The 22,047-nt window shown below is 44.4% G+C and overlaps 1 protein-coding gene across 9 annotated transcripts in view; it reads right to left on the bottom strand.

Annotated features, from left to right (window-relative positions):
* NDEL1 (nudE neurodevelopment protein 1 like 1) overlaps positions 1 to 22,047 on the bottom strand; it is a 97,527-nt gene that overhangs the window by 51,306 nt on the left and 24,174 nt on the right. For all 9 annotated transcript variants that reach the window (XM_045490379.1, XM_045490377.1, XM_045490376.1 and 6 more), the window contains 6 exons: positions 15,088 to 15,185; positions 12,978 to 13,131; positions 11,849 to 11,997; positions 9,712 to 9,848; positions 7,704 to 7,877; positions 3,472 to 3,563 (listed from right to left, as the gene is read on the bottom strand). In XM_045490379.1, the coding sequence (XP_045346335.1) occupies positions 3,472 to 3,563; positions 7,704 to 7,877; positions 9,712 to 9,848; positions 11,849 to 11,997; positions 12,978 to 13,131; positions 15,088 to 15,173 (792 nt within the window). In that variant the 5' untranslated portion in view covers positions 15,174 to 15,185. The remainder of the gene's footprint in view (positions 1 to 3,471; positions 3,564 to 7,703; positions 7,878 to 9,711; positions 9,849 to 11,848; positions 11,998 to 12,977; positions 13,132 to 15,087; positions 15,186 to 22,047) is intronic.

The raw sequence follows: 22,047 nt of genomic DNA, 5'->3' as shown, positions 1-22,047 counted from the left end.
TATTTCAAGACTAAAATTGTACTTTCTCAGTGGATAATGGTAGCCATTTAAGCCACAATCACCTCACTAACAGAAAGAGGGGATATTTATGCTGACTCTGACATCATGAGCTCAGAACAAGTTATTCCCCTCAGTGTTACCAAGGATTACAGCTATAATCCTGACCTTCACTAAGAAAAATGTGGCACAAGTAGACAGAGACAGATGCCAGGTTCCTTTCTGAGTTGTGGACTATTAGAGAGCCATTCATTTCCTACATTCAAGACATTCATTCAAATACTTGCTGAGTGAACACCGTGCTACAGCACGACCTGTGTCTGAGGGATCAGTAGTACAGACCTGCAGTCTGACACTCGGGAAAAGAGTGGTCTAGAAATGAAGATTTAGAAGATATTCACGCCAGGGAGCAGGCAAGGTCACGGCTGTGAAGGAGATCAGGAATTCAAGGACAGAACTCTGAGTAAAATCAACCCTGAAAGGGCGCGCATATGAAGACCCACCAAGATGACAAAGAGAACGGGCAGGAAGGCAGGAAGCAGACCTGACACAGGATCAGAGAAGCAAAGAAGGCATCACGTGCACATGCTCGTTCTCTCTCAAAGAAAGAGAAAAGGGGGGAAGTGCCTGGGTGTCCAGTTAAGCTGACTCTTAATTTCGGCTCAGGTCATGATCCCACTAGTGAGATCGAGCCCCACGTCAAGCTCCCGCAGAGCATGGAGCCTGCTTGAGATTCATTCTCTCTCCTTCTCACCTGCTCGCACTCTCGCTCTCTAAAATAAAACTTAAAAAAAAAAAAAAAAAGGCATTTATAAAAAAGTCAGTGTTGAATGTTTCAAGAAGTAGGTCAGAACAAAGAGCATCCATTGGGTTTGGCGGTGCTGAGATCATCAATGAGCAGGGAACAGAGCCCAGACTGGGCTGTCTGGGGAGCATGAACACGGTAAAAAAATGCTAACAATAAATGAAGACACACTTTCAAAAAGCCTTGCTGTGAAGGGAAGGGAGAAAGAGCGTGACCGTTAAAGAGAGACATAGGGTAAAAGGAAAGAATGGATGCTTTTACTTGGATTAAACACTGTAGGATTCGTAATACACAAATATCACATACAAAGTATGTACATAACACATAATGTGCAACCCGTAAAGATTACATACAAATATTCCGACACAGTAAAACGCTAAAAATATAGGAGACACCGACAAGAGGGCTGGAAGACCTGGGATCCAAGGCACAGAGGGACAAAATCAGCCATGGGCAGAACATGATACTCTGACCACGGAGATAAAAAGGGAGAATGGCTACAAACACAGGCGATGAGAGTAACAAAAGAAGGTAAGAGGGGAAACGAAGAAGTTGAAATCAGATGGCCTTGATTTCTCAGTGGAAGAGGATGCAGGAGTGGGGACGGAGCTTCCAGTTCAAGTCAGCGGACAAAGGAGGACAAAGAAGTGGTAAATGAAACATCCCTAAGAGCACGCAGGGCTGGCAAGTAACCGCAGACCAAAAGCTCTGGTGACGTCTGGGAGGCAGGCTGTCAACTCAATGGATAAACCACACAGGGACTCCCAAGGTCACCATTCGGGCACCATTTCTGAATAAACCACTTAACGTAATAAGCAAAGCAAACAAGGAACAAAGAAAGTTGGGGACAGGAAGTCCAGGAACACGCAGAGCCAACCCAGGGGCGAAGGGCAGAGAACCGCAGCAGAGAAGCCACGAGCCTATCCAAGCGCAGGCGGGAAGGGACCGTGAGAAGCTGCGAGACACGAGACCTGGCAAAGAAAGGCCTGGCTTCTTCCACCCACCAGAAGAAGGTGGTAATTGAGAGCGCCAGGAAAAGGAAAAAGGCCTACAGGCCAGCTAGGATACAAATAGGAAAAAACTGGGCATATTTTGAGTAAACCATAAAAAACCAAATGCTTGACACACGGTTGAGTGGCGCAAACAAAACGACCCAAGAGCCCAGCTCCTGCTCTACGATGGACAGTACACACGGGGGGGGGGGGGGGGGGGGGGGGGGGGGGGGGGCAGAACACTGTAGATGCTACAAGTTTTCAGTTTTTACAACCAACCAGTGGAGAGTGCAAGATGGGACAGAGAACTCACAAACACAACAAGGAGCTGAGAGTGTAATAAATTGAGAAACAGAGGTTTAAGCATGTCATTTAAAGTTATAAAAATAACCAAGAGACCAAAAAATAAAAAACTGGGGGGATGGGAGTTAACTTCATCTTTTTGCTTAAAGCTGAGAAGTCAAGACACCAAAAAATAAGCACATTATTTGAGTTATGGAGCTAAATACCATAATTCTCGTAACAAATGGGATTTTAAAAATGGTTAGGAGAGAACATGATGTACTGTATGAAATAATTTTTATTGTTTTTTATACTAGGCTAAAATGCAGATTTAGAATTACTCTGATGGTCAGAAAATCACTGTATCGGCCAGAAAAGGCAGACACGTGGCCTCCCACCTCTTCGTTATGTGACGCATAATGCCATTTCTGCTTTTTTCAGAAAATATCTTTCACAAAAAAGTATGTGAAGGGGCAGTGGATAGCGGGCAGTTTCAGGGGCAGATAACTGAGAAGAGAGGTAGAAGTCGCCGAGGGAAACAGGAAAGGGAACCAAAGCAGGAGACGCTAACTTCACAGTGGCATAAATCCACACAGCTACGTAACTGCCTCCTGAGATCCAGGTTCAGGGAAGGAGAGGTCCAACTGCTTGACTGATCCAGACGGCAGGTCTCGTCCATGGCCAAAAAGATCACGAGTCAGCAGTGATAGAGTAAGCCATCTGTGGAATCACGGATGAGCACAAGAAATGAAAGCAAGAGATGGCTAAAAGGCCAAGAGGCTCCCACCACTGTAAGGTCAGAGAGTAGGTATTCTAGAAGGAAAAAACTGAATAAGCAGTAAAACGAGTTTAATATTTCAAAAGCCCAACTGTTCTGGAATACCGGGTTAGAGCCAAGGAGACAGCACAGAAGCTCAAGTGGCCAAGGAGCAGTAAGACAGACGTGACTAAGATGAGGAAGGCCCGTCGCGAGCCAGTGCTGAGTCCTACAGAGACAGCCGAGGGGGTGGTCAGGGGGGCAGACTACAGCAGGAACAGGATTCAGGAGTGGCACAGAACACATAGCAGGCCACAGAGCAATCAGTGTAGAAAAAGATGGAGGGGCCACGATGGGGAAACGGCCATGGGGACACACAGAACGCCCCCAGGGGGTGGGGGTGGGGGTGGGGGGGGCCAAGAGCTCAGCGCGCAGGGCCGTCTGCAGAAGCACTAGCGGGCCCGAGCCCCAACACTGCTCCCCGGAGCAGTCTCGGCTCATCACCAGATGCTTCTGTCTCTCTGCTTAATCAAGGCCTTCAGCACAAGAAGGTCCCCTTTTTTTCTTCCCTCCCTCCGAATTAAGAATTCAACACCCTGGCAGCTGAAATACGCGGGGGTAAATAATTGAATGCTTACCCCTACTTTCCGTAAGAGATCCCCCACGATGTTTAGTGCTGATATCCTAGCGGAAGGAGTTAGTGGACTGGTACCAAAACCGTTTGGTATAGCTAGAGAAAAAGAAGAGAGGAGTGGTTACACTCGTTGTTCCCTCTACATCTTGTTGCCGGTTTTGTTGTTGACGTTACAAAGCAGAATACGCGCCATGAAAAAGAATTCCAAACCATGGACAGGAAGTACAAAGTGGGACACCATCGATATGTTGAACTGTCTCCTTCAACTGACTGATATTTAGACTACACCTAATTTTACATTACAAATAATGCTAAAAGGACACATATCCTTCAAATATCTAGACAAGGATTTCTGGAGAAGCGATTCCTAAAAATAGAACTGCTGGGTCACAGGATATGCCCACGTCGTCCACCTTAGGAGACACTGCCAAAATGCTCTCTGAGAAGGTTGTGCCAAGGTCAGCAATCTGTATGGCTACGCCATCAATGACATTATCTTTCTCTTCTCTTTTCTTTTCTTTTTTTTTGCCAATTTGATAGTCATTCTGTTGTGTTTTTGTTTCCTTGCTAACTAGATATGTGAATCTCTTCTTCTGGAAATCATCTGTTTATCCTCCACACTTTATCTACTGGGTGGTCTTTCCTTTAATCAACGTGCAAGGGCCCTATCGACTGTAGATGTTCACCCTCTCTCCTCTAGGTCTTTTACTTCTCAGTGTGACATTCATCTTCCAAGCTTTTTGTTTTGGTGGGGGAAGCCTGGGCTTCCTCACCTTGGTATCATAAATATGTTCCTCTTATGTCCTCCTTAGGTTTTCCTAATTTTTTTTTAACATTTACATCAGTTGACCCATCAAATATCAAAGCTTTTTTCAAATGGATAGCCAAATGTCCTAATAACGTAACATGAAGACGACTCGTCTCATCTGAAATGGCACTTTTCATACACTGAATTCCCTATATGTTTTAGTTCCATTGACTTATTAGTCTATTGCACCAGAAATAGGCTGCTTTCATTACTGCAGCATTAAAACATGCTCTGCTGTCTTGAAGGGAAAAGCCTGTTGTTATTAGCCTATTTCAAGCTTTTCTTGGCACACTTACTCTTCCAGAGTAACTTTAAAATCAACTTGCCAATTTAAAAGACCCTCTTGGGATTTTCATTAGCAATTTAAATTACTCGTTGATTTGGGGAGAACAGTTGATTTGGGGAGATGCTCCGACAGTCTCCCCACTCGGAATGGGGTTATCTAGTGTGACATTTACTCACACCTTCTTGCACGTCCCTCAGCAGACGTTTTCAGTCATGCACGTTTCTTCCGTTTACTTTTGAGATGGTGTCTACCACAGCTAAGAGCTCTTGGGCTAAACTGCTAGATACGAATCCATCTCTGCCACTGAGTCACTGTGTGAGCTTTAGTAAGCCGCCCGTATGTAGAAGAGGGCTAATGAGAACACTTCAAAGTCGTCGTGAAGTTTAAGTTAGCTAATACACTCTCGAAACACCTGCCCATAGGAAGCACTCAATGCTACGGAGCGCTGATCAGTACGTAAACGCTTTGTTGCTGCCGTTCACTGTCCTTGTCCTCCAGAATACAATCTAACTGAAGGTGGGGACGCGGTCCCATTCACCACCAGACTCCCAGCATCTAGAATAATGCATGGCACAGAACAGGGGCTCACCAGGGCATAAACAAACTGCTGTACTTTTCTCGGCAGGTATTTCCAGACCTCGTTTTTCCCCATTATCCTCAAATTATTAAATCTGTGCTTTTATGGAAAGATGTCTTAGATGCCTTTTGGAAACCGGCAGTGTTACTCCTATAATACAATTAAAGACAGACCACTTCATAGAGGACGGCCCTTCAGGCTTGCACTGATTTCGCTGATCTCCGGCTTCTCGTCAGGTCTGTGCTGACTCATCTGTCACACAAGTGCGGTGATCTGGCACGCAGCAGCTTTCAGGTTGGTTAAAGTGCATGCTCTCAGTCCCAGTCTGCAAACGTCCCAGCCTACTTGGACAAACAGCACTGCCTCGGGGTTGACAATCTTAATCCTGTGCCAGAGCAAGCAAGCTCTGTGTCCCACTGACCTTGCCCTGCTCACCGCAGCCAAGTCCCTGAATTAAAACTCTAATGAGCTATGACAGGACGCGCACCTGTCTGGGTCTTACCTCAACTGAGCTCCCGATTCTTCTGATTAGGGCTCAACTGAAGAATTTTCAGAACTTAGCCACACAGTTCTATCAGTACCAGAAAGCGAACCTTTGTTCATTCTCAAATGTTAGGAATTCTGAGATCCTCAAATACACAAGCAGCCATTCTCCAAAATGGACAGTGAGAGTTTTTGACGCCTGCGACCATGCGCACCCTGCCTGCTCTGTGTCCTTGGCAGAAACCCCAGCACAAGCGCAAATAACACCACCCTAACGACTCTATGGCATTTTCCCGTTCCTGAGCCAATTTCACCTTATAACTAAGTGAAGGTAGGAGAAGTTCTCTCCTGAAGGGCTACTGAGCACTTGAAATGTGGCTACTGCAACTGGGAAACTGAATTTTAAATGTTAATTCACTGTAATAAAAACTTCAATGTGAACGGTCACACGTGGGCTAGCGGCTACTGTACTGGGCAGGACAGATAGAGCTTACTTCGCTAACTGTCTGAAGAGAAAATCTTCTCCTATCACTCTGAAAGAGAAGATCCTTTATTTAAAAAAGGGATGGGAAGAAAGAGCTCCAGTCTGGGAAGAAAAAAGAATGGAGGAGTGGAAGTGGCCGAAGTATCTGCAAGCTGCAAAAATGAAACAAATCTGAATGAAGCTCTGTGGGGGTTCCATTCTAAGGTTCTACGTAGTGGCCACTAAGTGGTGTTTCTGCTTAGCTGGATATAAACAACCATACTGGCTGACAGCAAAAGGAACATTCTCACGTACTGCTCGTGGATTACTCCGAATGTCACCTCTGAAAACGGCAGCCACCGAGGCACGTAACAGAAAGGCCACGCCCACCTGAGCCGAATGGTAACTCAGGGAGTCTCTCTGTACACGCCGTGTGTAAAGGCCTCTAGTCTTCGGTGATATGTGAAGTGGCCCAAGAAATAAAACTGTATTTAAATACGATCCCCAAGCTTATGTGTAACAAGGAGGTGTGGCACAAACACACGCACACAGCGGAAAAAATTCCGCATTAACAATAGCTGCCCTCGGGAATGCAAGCTGGTGCAGCCACTCTGGAAAACAGCATGGAGGTTCCTCAAAAAACTAAAAGCAGAACTACCCTACGACCCGGGAATTGCACCACTAGGCATTTACCCATGGGATACAGGTGTGCTGTTTCGAAGGGACACATGCACCCCCATGTTTACAGCAGCACTATCGACAATAGCCAAAGTGTGGAAAGAGCCCAAATGTCCATCGATGGATGAATGGATAAAGATGTGGTGTGTGCGTGTGTGTATACACACACACACACACACATATATATATACACACACGCACGCACACACATACACAATGGAGTATTATTCGGCAATCAAAAAGAATGAAATCTTGCCATTTGCAACTACGTGGATGGAACTGGAGGGTATTATGCTAGGTGAAATCAGAGAAAGACAAAAATCATAGGACTTCACCCATATGAGGACTGTGAGACACAGAACAGATGAACACAGGGAAGGGAAGCAAAAATAATATAAAAACAGGGAGGGGACAAAACAGAAGAGACTCATAAATATGGAGATCAAACTGAGGGTTACTGGAGGGTGTGGGAAGGGGGATGGGCTAAATGGGGGAGGGGCATCAAGGAATCTACTCCTGAAATCATTGTTGCACCATACGCTAACTTGGATGTAAATTTAAAAAAATAAAATTATGTTGAAAAAAAGAAAAAAAACCAATAGCTGCCTTGCAGCGGTTAGACTGCAGTGGGTCTTTTTTTTTCCAACTTTTCAACATGAACCTGTATTCCTGCTACCATCAAAAAATCAACGTTGCTTTGAAAAACCTGCAACTTCTTAAAGACTCAATGCGTTAAGCTGCTCTTATTGTACACGCAGGCACCACTGCCCTGTGCAGCAGCCGCCTGGGAAACCAACCTCTTCCTCTGCTCCACAGAGTGCTTGATTTCACCAACTTCTAAACTGAAATCGTTGCTCACCCCATGGCGACCCCTGCTTCCACGGCAGACCCCCTTCCGTCGCTAATCCACCACAGGTGCAGGAAGAAAAGACAGCACAAACCTTTGGGTGAAGGAAAACTGTTTTCCGTCCCTTTGCCAACGGGAGTAGCTGGCAAAGAAAGCGATGCCTGCACAGCAGAGTCCATCTTTTCACAGTCCAGGGTCGGAGAGCTGGGCGCCGACTTTCTGGTGACTTCCTGCTGTCTCTCCCGGACTGCCAGTTCTTGTCTTAAATCTGCAAAATGTTGCACAGGGAATAACACTCACTCGAGGAAGCAGACACACCCAGCAAAGTCACATCTGAAAAGCCGTAAAGACATTCCTCCTAAATGACTATTTCCCAAAAACGAGTTTCCTATTTCATGCTTTTTATTTCTTGGGGTATAAAAATGACAACCCTACCATCTAAATGATCTTTTAGAACTAAAACACGTTGGGGCGCTTGGGAGGGCTCAGTCGGTTGAGAGTCCGACTGTGGCTCAGGTCGTGATCTTGAGCCGATCAGTTCATGAGTTCGAGCCCCACGTCGGGCTCTGTGCTGACAGCTCGGAGCCTGGCGCCTGCTTCGGATTCTGTGTCTCCCTCTCTGCTCCTCTCCCACTCACACTGTCTCTCTCTCTCTCTAAAATAAACATTTTTTCTTCATTTTTCTTAATGTTTATTTATTTTTGAGAGGGAAAGAGACAGACTGAGTGCAAGCAAAAGGAGGGGCAGAGAGAGACAGAGATACAGAATCCGAAGCGGGCTCCAGGCTCTGAGGTGTCAGCACAGAGCCCGATGCGGGGCTCAAACTCACAGACCATGAGATCATGACCTGAGCCGAAGTCGGATGCTCAACTGACTGAGCCACCCAAGTGCCCCTCAAAAATAAACATTTAAAAAAAAAGAAAAAGGAAAAAAAAAGCCAATACAAATGCTACAACCTAAGAGGACAGCAAACTATGCTCACGTGCAAAAAAGAAACAGGATGCAGGCCAAACCAAAACTCACACTGAACCTACAGGACACAAAAATAAATGCTCTTTTCAACTCATTTGCTTTTATTCTGTTCTTTTGGGATTACTGCAAAATCAATGAAGTACACTTTTAGAATTTTAAGTGGGTTGGTATGGTTTATTAATTACCAAATGCAGTATTTTGTTATAGAAAGGAAGCATTCAAAACAGTCGCAGTTTTTTTTCTTGCTTTCAAATCTAGAATTTTTAAGCCCAAATTAACATTTCCTTTTCCAGTTATTCAACTGACCTACAGAACACTGGCGTTAAAAAAAAAAAAAAAAAGAAGTATACGAAGTTATCCCATTCCTGGGTATACACCCAAATGTCTATCCGTGGATAAATGGATAGACAAAATGGGATCTGTGCATATAACAGGGTCTTATGCAGACTTAAAACGGAAGGCAATTCTGACACGTGCCACTACAGGGATGAGCCTTGAGGATGTTGTGCGGAATGGAAACAAGCCAGTCACAAAAGGACAAATACCGTACGGCCCCACCTCTGTGAGGTTCCTAGAAGAGTCAGATTCACAGACACAGAAGGAAGAACGGCGTTGCCAGGGCCTGGGGGCAGGGGGCCGGCGAGTTACACTGCTGTACAAGCATATAGTGAACACATACTTTCCTTTTAAAATTCTCCCTCCCTCCGTCTTGTGTTTAATACACGGTAGAATGCAGACTATAAGGAAAGCAGTCTCTTCTTTATCACATGTGCACACACGCAGTGTTATTATGTGCGTAACACAGGAGAAGACCCAAAGAAACCAAGCAGGACACACACAGTGGTAGCAGTTAAGGTTGTGGAAAACAGACCAGGGTTTGAATCCCCACTGAAAAGCTCTAAGACTTTGGACACAACTCCACTTCTCTCTGCTCAGTTTTCCGACCTGTAAAAGGGGGATAATGCTACCTACTTCTTCGAGTAGATGATGTAGGTGCTGAGAGACTAAAAGCAGCACAGTGCCTGACAAAAGGATCGTGCACACGGCCTTCCACCTTGCTCCTGGAGCTGGCTTAGAACCAGGGCTCAGGGACAGTGGGGTAGAGGGTGTTCTTCAAGTTTTAGGTTTACCTCTGGCTTCATCCTTTAACCGCTGTACAGAGACTAACAAAGATTCCTTTTCATCAAGTTCACTTTCTAAAAATGCATTTCGTTCAATGGCCTGATTTAGCCTTTGTTCAAAGTCTTCCAGTGACACTATTGTTGCTCTAAAAAGAAGAAAAAAAAAATTGGGAGTCCATGAATTAAATAAATAGCGTGCAAACAGCTAATACAAAAGGAAACTGTCCGTTTAGCTCATGCCATTTCCTGACCTAGAAAGCCTGGCCCAGTTGAAAGAGAACGGTCTCCACCCCCTTGTGACCTCTGGTGGCACTTAGTATCTCTGTGGCTAGTTTGGGCCATTCAATGTATTCTCTTAAATGCCCACCGAAATTCCTTACGGTTCCTTAAAGGAAGGCCACCTCTTACACACTTTATCTCCCCCCTGGATTGTAAACACAACAACCAAGTTGACACATTTCCAAGAAGACTTTCCAACAATTTTAGAGTACATTAAGAATTAAAAATGCGGGGCGCCTGGGTGGCGCAGTCGGTTAAGCGTCCGACTTCAGCCAGGTCACGATCTCGCGGTCCGTGAGTTCGAGCCCCGCGTCGGGCTCTGGGCTGATGGCTCGGAGCCTGGAGGCTGTTTCCGATTCTGTGTCTCCCTCTCTCTCTGCCCCTCCCCCATTCATGCTCTGTCTCTCTCTGTCCCAAAAATAAATAAACGTTGAAAAAAAAAAAAATTAAAAAAAAAAAAATAAATAAATAATTAAAAATGCGTTTAAAACACCAAGTCCCAGGTCCCGCTCCATTCACTCCCTTCCGTCTCTTCTTCCTGCATTTCTCCTCGTGCTCATTTATTCAACAGACATTAACATGCACCTACCACGTGCCCCCTGCCCACTGCGTGCAGCCTGCTACAGAGATAAAATTCCCTAACCTCAAGTTAGAACTCTTAATGCCTGTGGCCAATTTTATCAAGTCCTATCGGCTGTCAAAATGTCTCTCAACTCCACTCGCTCTCCCCCAACCTTCTGCCCCTGGCTTAATTCCTCATCCATCACCCGGATTACTCCTCAAGGGTCTTCCTCCCTACTTCCAGTTCCTCAGCCCTATCCCATCAAAGTCTGGTGTCCCTCCTTTGTTTAAAAAATTCTTCACGAGGCCCTCATTGCCTCTAGAACGGCTTTCAAACAGCACACAAGGTTCTTCCCACTCTGGCCCCAACCACTTTCAATCTCATGTTGTGCAGCCACACTGTCTCCACACGTGTCAACCAAAGTGAGATATTCCCACCTCCTGAGCCTTCCTGCCTCTCTGCCTTTACACCTCTCTCTTCCCCTGGCTGGCCTCTTCCCTCCTCGCAGACTGCAGCTTCAGTGCCAGCGAAGGCTTCCCCTGCTCCGCCACGGTACGCCAGCAGCCGCCGCCTCTGTGCCCTGGAGCCGCTTGGACACTCTCTTAGCTCGAGTACTGACTGTGTCAAAGGTCCACGTCGGTCCCACCCGAGGGCAGCGGCTAGCTTACCTCTGTCATCCTCAGCTCTAGCATCAAGCCAGGCATGTAGGAGTCACTCAGACATTAAGGAAAGAACTACCAGACAGTAATTGTAAAGTAACAGGAATCAAGTTTGGAATGGTTCAGAAACAACTCATTACAGACTGCAGAAAAGCTCAGCAACAGTAACAACAGCAAGCCACTCTAGGCCGTGCGGCAGAATCGTGACGAAAGCAGTATTCTGAGAGAATCCACAGGTTAGCGTTTAAACTGAAGAGAAGGAGAAGGAGTAAAGATGTAAAGACAGATCAGTGAGGAAGTCACTACAGAATTCAGGCAGAAGATGTGGGGCCTGCCAGAAGGGTGGCAGCACTAAGAACACAGAGGGAGAGACAGAGGAGTGAAGCAGAGGTGTTTAAAAAACAAAACAGAACACCAACAGGACCAACAATGGTAATGAAGGACAGAAGAAGGACAAACAGGGAGAAAACCCTGGAAGGGCATTATCTGGAGAGAGAAGGATCGATTTAGCACCAATGTGATGAAATAGCAGAAGGCAACGTTCTGGGACCAAGATCTAGGTGACAGGCTGAGCTGAGAGTTGACAGATCTTCAACCCTGATCGCCAAGTCTGCTTGTTCTAACCAAGCGCACAGCACGCGTTTACCTCTTTGCTCGCTCCAGATCATCGTTGGCCTGCTCCAGCTCTCTCACATACTTATGCAACTGCTCCTTGATGGCCCGAGTCTGACTTAAATCATCTTCTAATACCGACACCTGCTTGTAGCTCTGTGCATACTGATGTTCTAGTTTCTCCTGAAGGCATGGGCATAGGAAGGAAAGTGTGTGTGATTAATATAGAGTTGTCCTTAGCAAAGGAAGTAACCCACACTATGAGGGCAGGGATCCAAGGAAATTACCCGCAATCTGAGGTGATGGTACTCCTCTCCTCCTTACAATATTAAAAAAAAAAAAAAAAAAAAAAGACATTCATTCCAAGCACCTTAACTCATAAATTTAGAGAGTCAACCATTCTCCCCTCAGAAAGAAATCTAATAATGACCTCTCTGAAAAGAAGTTATTTTACTATTTGTTATTTCACTATTTTGTGAAACTAGTGCCTCAACCCCACACTTGGGGAGGGGGGTGAACTCTGGGTTCTCAGGCTAAACGCAGCCCGGGTGAGCACAGAGAGGGAGACCACCACCCAGAGCCCCACTGCCCTAGCTCTCACCTGTGTCCCCCCCACCTTCCCCAATCCATAACCCCACCCCACACCCAGGGGCACAGAAACCCTCAAGCACTTGGCTAAGGCAGGTGATGGACAGCAACAAAGGGGGTTAATCCTTTAACTCCTAGAAATCCCTTTTTAAAAAGGGATTTTTTTTTAACCCGAAATGAACTTCAAAAGTAAAGACGCTATGAATAGCGTCGGAATTCATTATTCCATGAATAATGGAATAAATGTGTATTTCATACAAACTAATTTTAAAGTGTCACCAAATGAGGCAATCTTGAGCAAATCAGGCAGCTTTGGAAAATGACAGAATGGCCACGTGTCATGAGAACATGATCGCTAAAAACCGGACGGCTACAGGGTTTCTAAGTGAACTCCTAAACCCCAAACCACCTTCCCCTTGGTTCCATGAAAGAAAAGCTTATTCCGAAAACTCACTTTAAGGCTTTTTTTTTTCTTTTTTCTGCCTGCTGCTCTTAAGCTCCACCCAAAAACCGTATCCCTCATGTGAACACAGCCCAGCGCATTCGACACCAGCTCGTAAAGCCGCCACAGTTACCTTTAGTGCTTCGACTTCATACTTCAGTCTCTGGTTATCGGCCTGCAAGTCTCTGTTCCTCTGTTCAGCCTGTACTAACTGTGCCTCCAGCTCTGCTTCTAATTCTCGGCTTCCCTCCTGGAATTCAACTAGCTCATCCCGAGCTTCCTGGAAGCTGATCACAGACAGAGTGGGAAAGAGGAGTTACAGGAGGAGTCCCAGGGTCCGCGGGGAAGACGACTGCAGGTCAGGTCAATGACCGTGCCCGAACGCTGGTGCTGCCACAAAATATACTACACGATAAAGACAGTCTGTCTTACATCACTTATTCTAGGCTCAGGGTTCAGTGAAAGTGACTTAAAAGGTCCAAAAGGACTCACATTTTACACACTCACCCCTGAATCTTTTTTTTTTTTTTTAATGTTTGTTTATTTTTGACAGAGAAAAAGAGAGAGAGCACGAGCAGGGGAGGGACAGAGAGCTTGGGGAACAGGGGATCCATAGTGGGCTCTACATTGACAGCAGACGGCCTGATGCGGGGCTCGAACTCATGAACCATGAGATCATGACCTCAGCCGAAGTCAGACGTTTAACCTGAATGAGCCACCCAGGTGCCCCACCCCTAGATCTTTCTTATTTAAGGTATTAATAAAGAAACACACATTACTATGCCACAAAGTACTGTTAAGTGTTTTTCAATACAACTGGTTTCCTTTGCAATTTTATTATTAATTGTATGCACTGAAAAACATTATTTTGGGGTGCCTGGGTGACTCTGTCAGTTAAGCATCTGACTCCTAATTTCAGCTCAGGTCATGATCTCGTGGTTTGTGGGATTGAGCCCCGCATCAGATCTGTGCTGAAGCAGGGAGCCTGCTTGTGATTCAATCCCTCTCTCTCAAAATAAATAAATATTTAAAACAAAACAAACAAAAACACGTTATTCTGAGAAGGGGTCCACAGGTTTCCCCAGCCAATAAAGGCATCTATGACACAAAAAAAGATGCGGAGCCCCTGACATAAACAGACCCCTCCTGTATCCATCAGCATAATTTACTTGGCTTTGATGAAATAGCAATGAAAGGTTTGATAAGGCTCAACAAGCTTTATATACCAAAGTAGGAAAGTGTGTGTGTGTGTTAAGTTGCATTTTAAAAAGAAATCTAAGGGGCACTTGGGTGGCTCCATCAGTTGAGTATCCGACTCTTATTTTTCAGCTCAGGTCATGATCCCAAGGTCATGGGATCAAGTCCTGCATCGACCTCCTCATAAGCATGGAGCCTGCTTAAGATTCTCTCTCTCTCCCTCTCTGCCCCTCTCCCCCACTTGCACTCACTGCTCGCTCGCACTCTCTCTAAAAATAAAAGATAAAAAACCAGATGGGGCGCCTGGGTGGCGCAGTCGGTTAAGCGTCCGACTTCAGCCAGGTCACGATCTCACAGTCCGTGAGTTCGAGCCCCGCGTCGGGCTCTGGGCTGATGGCTCGGAGCCTGGAGCCTGTTTCCGATTCTGCGTCTCCCTCTCTCTCTGCCCCTCCCCCGTTCATGCTCTGTCTCTCTCTGTCCCAAAAATAAATAAACGTTGAAAAAAAAAAAAAAATTAAAAAAAAGATAAAGAACCAGAAAGAAATCTAAAGACAAATTTGGTGCTTCAAAGGTTATTAATATAAAAGGCTTCCCCAACTAATTAGAATAATTGAGATTTCTATTAAAACACTCCATTTCTATTAAAGCTCTCCTCCCCTCTCCAAAGCTTCGCTAGCTCCAAACACTGACAGCACTTGCCTGAAGAGAACTAGCTGTATGAAGCCCTAGACAGCTTATCGGAATCTCCCAAAGACCAAAGGATGAGACAGAATCAGCACACACACAGCAGGCCAAATGTAAAAGGAGGTCAACTACCAGAAGAAATCACAAACATGAAGTTTTCTTACTGTCTTAACAATTTGAATAAAATTTTATGGCATTTTTATACTATTTAAATACAAGCAATGCTCTATTCCCAGAATCCCAAACCCAACCCCGAAACTCTAAATGTAGCTTTATGTTAAAATATACACGTATCTGCACACGCTGGCACTGGTATTCCAAACGCCTTCCCCTAGTTTCAGGATGCTTTTCAATATCATTACCTTTGTTTATACTTCAAGGAAAGTTCCTTCCAATAAGCAGTTTCCTCCTTTAAACTTGAAAAATTTGGTATATCTTCACCATCCATGATCAAGAAAGCCTGTGAAATATTAAAGACAAACTTTTAATGTTCTTTTTTTTTTTTTTTTGAGAGCAGGGGAGGGGCAGAGAGAAAGACACAGAATCCGAAACAAGCTCCAGGCTCCGAGCTGTCAGCACAGAGCCCAATGTGGGGCTCGAGCTCACGAACCGTGAGATCATGACCTGAGCCATAGTCTGAAGCTTAACACACTGAGCCACCCAGGTGCCCCTAAAGACAAACTTTTAAATAGAGAACGGGGCACCTGGCTGACTCAGTCAGTGGAGTGTGCAACTCGATCTTGGGTCATGAGTTCAAGCCCCACACTGGGCAGAGAGCATACAATAAATTGATAGATAACTGACAGCTATTTTTTTTTTTAATTTTTTAAAACAATAGAGAACATAGGAATCTAAAAGTAGAAAATCTGGGACAACATGAAATCTACAGCATTTTGGAGGGAGTTAAACATGACAGACCCTGAGGGTGATTTAACTATTATAACTCGGACACACAAATCATCTTACTGCCCAACCTCAGGGACCCCCAATGTTCTGGATAAAGTCAGGAGAGTATATCAACAACGTGCTCTGGTATAAAGGCACACGAGGCACTTTGGGTCAAAGCCCTAGGCTATGGAACCTAGGAACTGGCCCTGCAGAATCGTCCAGCACACCGGGCTCCGGCAGCTGCATTCCAGCCAGCTGATCTTCTGGGAATCGAGTGACAGAACCAAGTTTACTGCCTGAGCTGATTCTACTATAGCATGTCCCCCTCTGGGGTACAATTGCTTCAAAAGACCTATCTGGGACATTTCATGCCAGGTGACCATACTAGGATATCGGGTACCACATTCTCAATAATTTACTATTATTACACTTCTTTTAAGTCCAAAGCTTCCTCCATAAGCTCACTAATCCCCCAACTTCAACGTTCTCTAATCTTGGTTGCTCACCCAAAGCATTGGGGGGGGGGGGGGGCGGGGGATATCTATTCACTTAACTTTGCATGTGGACTATCTAAAAACTCCAACTGGCCAGAAAATGAAATACCAAGGTCATTGGGCTCACTCTACATTCATAACTAGAGTGTCTTACCTCCTACAACCCCCTCCCAAGTATCCCATTTTATATTCCAGCAATACTGTTCAACACTGTCTTAACATGACATTCTGTTTCAGATCTGGATGCTCCTCTACCTGGAATGGCTCTCACGTCCTTGTGCGTTTGGAAAGGGTCCACTTGTCCTTTCAAACCTCACTGCCATCCCTTCCAGAAAGCCTTTCCTATCCTCACCCAGACAGCACTAAAATCCCCTACACTCCTGTCTACCATTATACCCCACACTTGCTTTCCTGAATATACTTACCACATAGTAATGCATTTGCTTAAACCATCAGGCTGTGCACTGTTCTTATTTCTGCCCCAACACAATGCCTGCACCATAGCAAGATACTCAATAATATTAACTACATTAAACCAGAATTGGATCAACCTAATCCATACTGGGCAGCAAGAACTAAAGACCAGCTTTAGAAGTAAATAGAAACTTGGGGTTGCAGAGAACTTGGGAGTTCACAGAGCACGATCCACTCATAAAGGCTGTGCAAAAAGTCACAAACAGGAAACTCCAATTTCAGGGTGGGAATACCAGACAGGTAGGTACAAGAGTGATTTCTCATGGAATAATAGTAACATATAACTTCACACACTTGGTTTGAGGCCAACTGCAGTGTTCTGTTTCAGTCCAACCTCTCCTAACCACACCACCCAGTATTACTTTCGACATGTTAGTCAATCTCCCGATTATCTGAAATTACCAATCAGCCTAAGAGTTCTTTGAAAACAGATGGATTCTTGACACACTCCACCTCTCTCATGGCACCAAGCACGACACTTTGCTCAGAGAAAGTACTTAGTGCTTTCTAGCTTTTCCTGAGCAACTGCTACGTGTCAGACATTGTTGAGCACTGGAGAAGTATGGAGGGCACCAAGTGCCCCCTCCTCTAATGCAATCACTCCTCCACAGCACACCTCTGTCTGCGTTACCCTGCTCTTGGAGATGCCCTTATGGCCCAACAGCACATTAAAATGTAAGCTGCACGGAGTGGGGAGTCCTGCTGAGACCGGCTTCCAGGGCTCCAATTCTGCCATTAAACTCCTTAAGCGATATGCTTACCCTCTTAACCGTTTTTTTTTCATCTAATTAGAGTTTGGACTAGATGACTTAAGGTTTCTTCAAGTTGGTATACTGACTAGTAAACATTACTGATTAATTTTATAATCCTATCCCTTCATCAAAGCTCCCCATCCCCACTCCATTTTCCCAGTTGTAGTGGCAATCTTATTTGTAGCTACAATATGTAGTGAGGTGTGAATGATGAGGCCAGTCCAGAAGTATCTGTATCCCAAAAGAGTATCCGAAGCCCCTGAAGGCATCCCCATGTGCTATCAATAACTCTCGAGAGTTCCTGCCTAAGTCACTGAGGGAAGGGACCTATTTCATATTAACAAGCCAGATGAAGATATAACTTCAGCACACGAGAGTGAGCATCCAAACATGAGGCAACAATCACTGTGTCCTCTGAATGCTCTACATAAGGTCTTTCTCCAAAACGCCCCCAAAAAATGTGGATTACATTTGAAATCTATGAATTCAGCCCTACAGAAGTTTACAGGCACGGGTCTTCAATTTTGGATAGATGCACTGGTCACTTAAACAATGGCAACCACATACCAATGTGCAATTCAAATATTCGGTTTTTTAATACACAATCCAATAAATTATGGTTTTGCCAAACGTTATGAAGATCAGAGGAACACAAGAAGCAAAGTTTGCTGCTGCCTGCTCTAGCTCAGGTAAACATCTGTAGAAAAAGGAAAGGTTCCCAGCTAGTTCCTTGAGGGTAGGACCAGTGTTTCATTTATAAATCCCTCCTCCATCACCAGAAACATGCGACACAGTAGAAATTCAACAAATATTCCCACTGATTTATAACCTTTCTTTCGTTATTCCCTCTTACTTTCCAAAGTAATGCTTTCCTTTATTAGTATCTAAATTCCTACTCCAGGAATGGCATAAGTAAAAAGATTTGTGAGTTTATTTCTACCATGTATTAAATGGGGATTATAAAACCTATCGTTCTTGGCTAGACAGAATAATCTGTCCGATGCATGCCAAGCCATATTCGTAGTCACTTAAAAGCCTCCATACAGGCTCCACATCGAAGAATATGGAGCTTATGGGACATACAGGGGACAGCTTTGGAGACACCACCACAAGCGTGCCATCTAAAATGATCACTATCCAGGGGCGCCCTGGTGGCCCAGTCAGTTGAGCGTCCGGCTTCGGCTCAGGTCATGATCTCACCGCTTGTGAGCTCAAGCCCCGCGTCAGGCTCTGTGCTGACAGCTGGGAGCCTGGAGCCTGCTTGGGATTTTGTGTCTCCCTCTCTCTCTGCCCCACCCCTGCTTGTGCTCTGTCTCTGTCTTTCAAAAATGAATAAACATTTTAAAAAATATTTTTTTAAGTAAAAAAATATAAAATAAATAAAATGATCACCATCCAGCCCTTTGGTCTTAAATATAAATGGACAACCAAGAACCACCAGACAAATGAGAAAACCCAGCAGTGTGAATAAGAAAACCCCAGGACCTACTGAACACAGAGGAAACAGGTAAATTCAGACAATGAGAGAATTTTTTTCTCACATAAGAACTCAGGGGGGTCACTTCCCACACACTTCCTGAGACAGTTTCACGGAGAGAGAACCAAGACCTAGGCTGGACAGCAAAGGATACAAGAAACGGTGGCTCCAACGTAGGACTGCAAAGAGAGGTCCCCAGATGAAGCCTAGTCCATCAGGCCAAAGGAGTAACTCAGCCAGATGGACGGCTCCAGAAAAAATGAGGAATCCCAGGTAACAGACCATCTGAGTGGGAAGCTGGAAAAACGTAAGGTTGTGATGAACACACATCACTCCTATGTCTGTAAGAAAAAAAGTAGGAGCACTGGCTGGCTCAGTCGAGGGAGCACGTGACTCTCAGATCTCAGGGTTGTGAGTTCAAGCCCCATGCTGGGGATAGATATTACTTCACATCTTTTTTAAAAAAGAAAAAAAGTAAAAACTTCTGAGAAGTGAAACACACTGTTAGAAAGGCTTAAGTTTTATACACATTTTAAAAGATTTCAAGTCTACAATGTTTAATTTGATTTACATTTTTTTATGCAAATGAGACAAGTTCCATATTTTATAGCCATCAGTGAAATTCCTATTTTTTTCCCTTAAATTTGTCATAACTTTAGGGGCGCCTGGGTGGCTCAGTTGGTTGAGTGTTCGACTTCAGCTCAGGTCATGACCTCACAGTTTGTGGGTTTGAGCCCCGCATAGGGCTCTGTGCTTGACAGCTCAGAGCCTGGAGTCTGCATCGGACCGTGTCTCCCTCTCTCTCTCTCTCTCAAAAATAAACAAACATTAAAAAAAAAAATTTTTGTTTTAATTGCCATAACTTCTGTGTGTTGCTCCCTTGTAAGGTTCTAGGATTTGGTGAACAAGTTTGTATTATTTTTTAAGCCTTAATTTTGTTTTTGGTTTTTTTTTTTAATTTTTTTTTTTCAACGTTTATTTATTTTTGGGACAGAGAGAGACAGAGCATGAACAGGGGAGGGGCAGAGAGAGAGGGAGACACAGAATCGGAAACAGGCTCCAGGCTCCGAGCCATCAGCCCAGAGCCCGACGCGGGGCTCGAACTCACGGACCGTGAGATCGTGACCTGGCTGAAGTCGGACGCTTAACCGACTGCGCCACCCAGGTGCCCCTAAGCCTTAATTTTGTAGACTTTGAGGATAATACTTCTTCTCAAAGTATTTCTTGTCTTTGTAGCTAATATTCACTTGGCAGCCATCTTGGTCCCTTCAAAATTCGCTGTCATGCTTTGGACCTTCTCTAGATTACATATACGCCTTTCTGGAATTGAGTGATGGGTGCCCCCTCAGAATTTCAACATGTTTTTAAGATTTCAGTACTCCCTCTGCTACGGGACAGCAATTGCTAGGGGTCGACTGTGTGCTCCACGGGCTGGAGTCCTTACAGAAGTTCATAATGACCATCAGATGCTGTCCTGGGCAACTAACATTTCTTTGAATGTGTTTTAATGTGGAGTCAATCCTTCTACAAATAGGGTTGTTTTTAATCTAAAACTGCCAAATCTGAAACTTCTCTGGGGGAGGCTGTTCTGTTGTTCCCGGCCCATTTACACGGGTCTTAAGACCCGAATGTGGTTATGACTTTGAAGGGCGCTTAGCAGTGTTCCCTGAGGAATCTCACTATTTACACTTGGGAGTGTGCTATAAAGTACCCATTTGTCCCTGATTTTTGCTTCTTAAATAGTGCCATATTCTTCACAAAACTACCAACGTTTCCATCAGTATTCTCTGGTGACTCAGGTTTTAAATAGACTTTCCTGAGAAACTTCTTGAACGTCTAGCTCTATTTCTTGTGTCCTCCTTGTCCAACTACTTAGTTCAGTGTCAAATAACACTAGCAAAATTAATATGCGTTTTTACTTCACACATGCGTCTCTTATTCTCTTGATTCTTATTTGAACTGAATGTTGACTACGATTTTTGCAATTAAAGGCTGCTTTTACAACGTGCTTATTGGCCCCCGAAACAGTATAATCTACACCTGAAACCTTTTACTAACGTGACCATCATCTCTTCCGGAACAAACCAATTAAAAACATTTAACCCAGGAACATGGGGTAGAAACAACACAGCATAGTAGCTGAAAGCCCAGATCCCGGAGCCAAACTGCCTGGGTTTGATTCAGACTCCTCTATTCACTCACTGGGTGACCTTGAGCAAGTTACTCAACCACAGTCCCCCAGTTCCTCACCTGTACAATGGGGGTCATAACTAAAATAAGGTTGTTACGAAGATTAAGTGAATTAATATGTGTAAAGTACTTAATACTGGGCCTGGCACATAGTAAATGTAGCATAAATTTTGTTAAATTGTATAAAAAAAAAAAATTGTTCAGTAGTGGACCTTTGAAATACGACCACAAAATAAATGTGCTTCAGAATTCATAACATACAAATGATTCCTTAAAAGTTAATCTCTTCCAGAAGGTATACACATAGTCTGGTGATACCACCATTACTGAAAACATTTTTAAAACTTCTTTTGGAACAGCCTTGAAGACCTAGATTAGAAACTAAAAAAACAAAACAGTTACTTCTTTGTGGTCACACCTCATTCTTACTGCTTCCTGATTGGTATTATCCAGTTTTATCATTCTGATTTTATTCATGAGAAATAACCTTTTCCAGAAGTCAGAATTTTTACAAATGACAAACACTTGCTACCACTGCCGATATTCAAAAGATCTTCTCAGGGACTGTAAAGAGGAAGTCTGTTCAGTTTGCCTCAGGTTACAGCGGGAGGATGTGTTTACTGTGTTACTTGAAACTATGTAACTGGAGATACTAAGGCTATACAGAGTTAGCCAATATGGAAAACTACACTGCTAAAAAAAAAAAAAAAAAAAAAAAAAAAATGTAAAGCTATTAATGACACGTCAATAATCTCAGGAAGCTGCAATCAAAGCTGATAAATTTGTCCTCTCCCCTGCTACCCAGATCTTCCCTCAATGCCGTGTCTCACACAGATGGGGTACAGATCTCAAAAGTATGACAACTTTTACATGGGGGCAACGTCATACTGTATGTGACCTTTGGATATCTAGTAACTGACAAATCAGCTCATCTGGGTATGAAACAACCTGTCCAAAATGCTGCACTTACAGAGAACCTACTTTTTGTGCAATGGAATAAGAAAATTCATTTCATGTGATGTTGTCATCTTGTTAATGGTTGTATTA

This window comes from Leopardus geoffroyi, chromosome E1, assembly GCF_018350155.1.
Source record: "Leopardus geoffroyi isolate Oge1 chromosome E1, O.geoffroyi_Oge1_pat1.0, whole genome shotgun sequence".
Classification (NCBI taxonomy): Eukaryota; Metazoa; Chordata; class Mammalia; order Carnivora; family Felidae; genus Leopardus; species Leopardus geoffroyi.
The sequence above is the reverse complement of the archived record's forward strand: the minus strand, read 5'-3'. Positions and strand labels throughout refer to the sequence as shown.